The sequence below is a fragment of the Ruditapes philippinarum genome, unplaced genomic scaffold (assembly GCF_026571515.1).
Source record: "Ruditapes philippinarum isolate M1 unplaced genomic scaffold, ASM2657151v2 ctg202_1_1_1_1, whole genome shotgun sequence".
NCBI lineage: Eukaryota > Metazoa > Mollusca > Bivalvia > Venerida > Veneridae > Ruditapes > Ruditapes philippinarum.
The window spans coordinates 397,415-402,288 of NW_026857221.1; the positions used below are offsets into that span (position 1 = coordinate 397,415).

The following is a 4,874-nucleotide window of genomic DNA, read 5'->3' on the forward strand; positions in this document are numbered from 1 at the left end:
AAGGTTTGGAAACATATTGTGCGCCCAAAGTCAATCACATATTATTTCTCAAGCTAAATAAATGAAATTATTTTTATACAAAATAATTTCATTTATTTAGCTTGAGAAATAACCATGCGATCTTTCCGTTTTTTATATACACATTCCGCTTCATTCATACGTTTGGTTCCCGTTAAAATGATTGCATGTTATGTAGGTGTGTTAAGGAAACGGTTTCAAGTAGTAAAATTGATATAGCAAACGCTCTCAGTTAGCTAGTTTTAATCGACAGCTCAACACGCTTGGACAGAGGAAAAATTTGCATTAACAATTCTTCGTAATTATTAAATACGCCACGAGGTAGAGGCATGCGATGAGGTGCCGGACGAGGAAGAGTAGCGACTCAGGGTAGAGCGGTCAGTGACGAATGCCAACGAAATGATCTGCCAACTACAAGGGGGCGAAAGCGCAGCGCCAGAGGAAGCTTGTGTTGGAGACACGGAGCACGTGGTGGCACGTGGCTCGAGACCAGAGACAGAGGATATTGGTGGGGAAGATAGCAGGTTCCTGCAGGATAACGCCGACATCTGGGTGGTCGGTGATTCCATCTCGTTTTGGGCTGGATAACGGGCTGAGTCGACTGGAAAGGTCAACTTAAGTATACAAGGCAAGACCATAGCCTGGTGGGGTGTTAGAGGGCTGAGATGGGCATCATTCAGACATTCAGTGCAGACACAAGTCTTATTATCATCTCCACCATCTGTCATCATCATCCATCTTGGTGGTAATGATTTAACGAGTCTTTCTTTAATAAAGCTTAAAAGAATAATGGAGTCAGAAGTTAGCTACCTTCGTGAGGCCTTCCCGCAAGCGACCTTAATATGGGTGGATATTTTGCCAAGGAGGGTCTGGAGAGGGGCTCATAGTAACAAACCGATTGAAGCCAAACGCAAACGAATCAATCAATATTGGTGTTAGAGTTATGAACCTTGTCACATAACATGTGGTTAATGATAAGGTACATATATTTGAAGTATGCAGTTGATCCCTTAAGAAATAAACAAGAAACAGTAAAAAATAATATTTTTTAGTTCAAGGGGAGATAAATATGAAAATATTGATGCTAGAGTTATGAACCTTGTCACATAAGATATGGATGATAATAAGGTACATATATTTGAGTATGAAGTTTTTCCCTTAAGAAATAAGAAGTAACAGTAAAAAAAAATTCTAAGTTCCGGGGGAGATAAATCTGAAAATATTGGTGTTAGAGTTATGAACCTTGTCTCAAAAAATGTGGTTGATGATAAGGAATTGAAGTTGATACCTTAAGAAATGACAAAGTTAAAGTGCAAAATATTTTACTGCACCAAAACTTTAATCTGAAATCTGGACACGGACGCCAGGGCAAGAAGGAAAGCTCTCCATATACTTCATATAGTCGAGCTAAGAAAGATAATTACTGATGAATGTTATTCTGATATATTATAATATATATAATGGAAAAATAACTTGCGGTTACTGATTTTTTTTCTGGTTAAATACTCTGCTTTTACATGTAATTAATACTTCAGGGACTCGTGGAAAGTTTGGGAGGAGATAAAGTAAAGGAAATTCTTTGTATGGCAGTAGACCGCCAGCCAGGTCTTATTTTAGACATTCTGGACAGGATAGAGCCAGCCCAACCCGCAGGATCTCATCCCCAACCAGGAAGTCCAAGTCCTTCATGGTGCTGTTGCAGTAAGTGCAGGGACATGCCAACAGTGGAAGAACGTGTGTGTTGTGGATACACTCCGGAGTATTGATTAAGTCAATTGCCAGTAAGTAACTTACTTCAAAAGTAACTCATAGACATTATGAAATAAAAAAAAATTCTAGATAAACAAATAAAGTTACATGTTTATTAAATGGTTTCTTTATGCACACACTGGATGTAAATAAACATTAGAGCTGTTACATAAACATCTTTGGTAGTTCCAAGACGCTGCAAAGACAGGGTTTACTACATTTATTTTCGATTCTATGTCTCTTTTTGTAAACCATGTCATAAAATTTATTTAATTTCCAAACTGACATTTTGATATTGTGAAATGAATAAGCAATACTTGTTTCAGGACATAGAACAGTACATCCTAGATGAAGGAGTTCTTTCTTTAGCACGACTTTATCGTAGGGAGATATTGGTTTATCCAGATGAAAGTGACGTTTCAGGACATAGAACAGTACATCCTAGATGAAGGAGTTCTTTCTTTAGCAAAACTTTATCGTAGGGAGATATTGGTTTATCCAGATGAATGTGACGTTTTAGGACATAGAACAGTACATCCTAGATGAAGGAGTTCTTTCTTTAGCAAGACTTTATCGTAGGGAGAAATTGGTTTATCCAGATGAAAGTGACGTTTCAGGACATAGAACAGTACATGCTAGAGGAAGGAGTTCTTTCTTTAGCAAGACTTTATCGTAGGGAGAAATTGCTTAATCCAGATGAAAGTGACGTTTCAGAACATAGAACAGTACATCCTAGATGAAGGAGTTCTTTCTTTAGCATGACTCTATCTTAGGGAGATATTGGTATATCCAGATGAACGTGACGTTTCAGGACATAGAACAGTACATCCTAGATGAAGGAGTTCTTTCTTTAGCAAGACTTTATTGTAGGGAGATATTGGTATATCCAGATGAACGTGACGTTTCAGGACATAGAACAGTACATCCTAGATGAAGGAGTTCTTTCTTTAGCAAGACTTTATCGTAGGGAGATATTGGTTTATCCAGATGAACTTGACGTTTCAGGACATAGAACAGTACATCCTAGATGAAGGAGTTCTTTCTTAAGCATGACTCTATCGTAGGGAGATATTGGTATATCCAGATGAACGTGACGTTTCAGGACATAGAACAGTACATCCTAGATGAAGGAGTTCTTTCTTTAGCAAGACTTTATCGTAGGGAGATATTGGTTTATCCAGATGAATGTGACGTTTCAGGACATAGAACAGTACATCCTAGATGAAGGAGTTCTTTCTTTAGCACGACTCTATCATAGGGAGATACTGGTATATCCAGATGAATGTGACGTTTCAGGACATAGAACAGTACATCCTAGATGAAGGAGTTCTTTCTTTAGCAAGACTTTATCGTAGGGAGATATTGGTTTATCCAGATGAATGTGACGTTTCAGGACATAGAACAGTACATCCTAGATGAAGGAGTTCTTTCTTTAGCACGACTCTATCGTAGGGAGATACTGGTATATCCAGATTAATGTGACGTTTCAGGACATAGAACAGTACATCCTAGATGAAGGAGTTCTTTCTTTAGCAAGACTTTATCGTAGGGAGAAATTGGTTTATCCAGATGAATGTGACGTTTCAGGACATAGAACAGTACATCCTAGATGAAGGAGTTCTTTCTTTAGCAAGACTTTATCGTAGGGAGATATTGGTGTATCCAGATGAATGTGACGTTTCAGGACATAGAACAGTACATCCTAGATGAAGGAGTTCTTTCTTTAGCAAGACTCTATCGTAGGGAGATATTGGTATATCCAGATGAATGTGACGTTTCAGGACATAGAACAGTACATCCTAGATGAAGGAGTTCTTTCTTTAGCAAGACTTTATCGTAGGGAGATATTGGTATATCCAGATGAACGTGACGTTTCAGGACATAGAACAGTACATGCTAGAGGAAGGAGTTCTTTCTTTAGCAAAACTCTATCGTAGGGAGATATTGGTTTATCCGGATGAATGTGACGTTTTAGGACATAGAACAGTACATCCTAGATGAAGGAGTCCTTTCTTTAACACGACTCTATCGTAGGGAGATATTGGTTTATCCAGATGAACCTGACGTTTCAGGACATAGATCAGTACATCCTAGATGAAGGAGTTCTTTGTTTAGCACGACTCTATCGTAGGGAGATATTGGTATATCCAGATGAACGTGACGTTTCAGGACATAGAACAGTACATGCTAGATGAAGGAGTTCTTTCTTTAGCAAGACTCTATCGTAGGGAGATATTGGTTTATCCAGATGAACTGTCACCTGTGTAAAGCCAATAGACATGCAGCATACCGGCAGTTCACATTGTGGAGGAATGGGCGACTCGGGGAAGGTGTCTGGATGGTAATCCCATCATGTTGTGTGTGGACAATTAGGGACCGCTACCCTGACCCATATGTACAATACACGGGATTCAAAGCATCACGTTTAAGTTAGTTAGTTGCAAATATATGAAAACTGTTGCACTGGTTTAGGATATATTGTCTGCTTTTTTTTGTCAGCTCTACAGAGCAGTGGTGACATTTAGAGATCACTACTCAGTTGTCTGTCTGTCTGTCTGTCACAAAACTTGCCTAGACTACTCAGGTTTCATGCTAAATAGCTCTAGCTCTTTGGAGTTTTAGATGCCATTGCTAGGGCTACCAACAAACCTAAGAAAGCTCTACAGAAGATGGTCAAGGCCAAAATTAGACAAAGATGATGAACTTAAGGTAATGTGAATTACCAAAGAGAGGAGTATAGGTAACATTAAGAATTACATTTAGATAGAGAAAGCCACACTAGCATACTACAGCAACGACTGTGTTAGGAATATTTGAAAACTGAATAATAAATTCTAGAATGTTCAACATTGATTATTAATTTTCCACAGAGCTCTTTGTTTACACGCACATTAATTTAGAAAAATATTTTACAAATAACGGAATTAATCGATATAGTTTACTGTAAAAAACATTGAATATACAAACATTGACTACCTAAATTCCATATAGTCCTTTTCTTATACAGGATTTATTGCTATTTTACTGAGGTTTATAAAAATTTTTAAAAGGGAGTCTGATTTAAATATCGGACAAAAATGGCATTGAATACCAGAACATGGAGAAGA

The 4,874-nt window shown here is 38.0% G+C and overlaps 1 protein-coding gene across 1 annotated transcript; it reads left to right on the forward strand.

The window, feature by feature from the left end:
- Positions 1-807: 807 nt before the first annotated feature.
- On the forward strand, positions 808-4,201 carry LOC132749092 (P2X purinoceptor 7-like). Its single transcript, XM_060738771.1, has 5 exons — positions 808-885; positions 1,554-1,761; positions 2,638-2,783; positions 3,355-3,462; positions 4,016-4,201. The coding sequence occupies exons 1-5, from the start codon at positions 808-810 to the stop codon at positions 4,199-4,201; spliced, it is 726 nt and encodes a 241-aa protein (XP_060594754.1).
- The last annotated feature ends 673 nt before the right edge of the window (positions 4,202-4,874 follow it).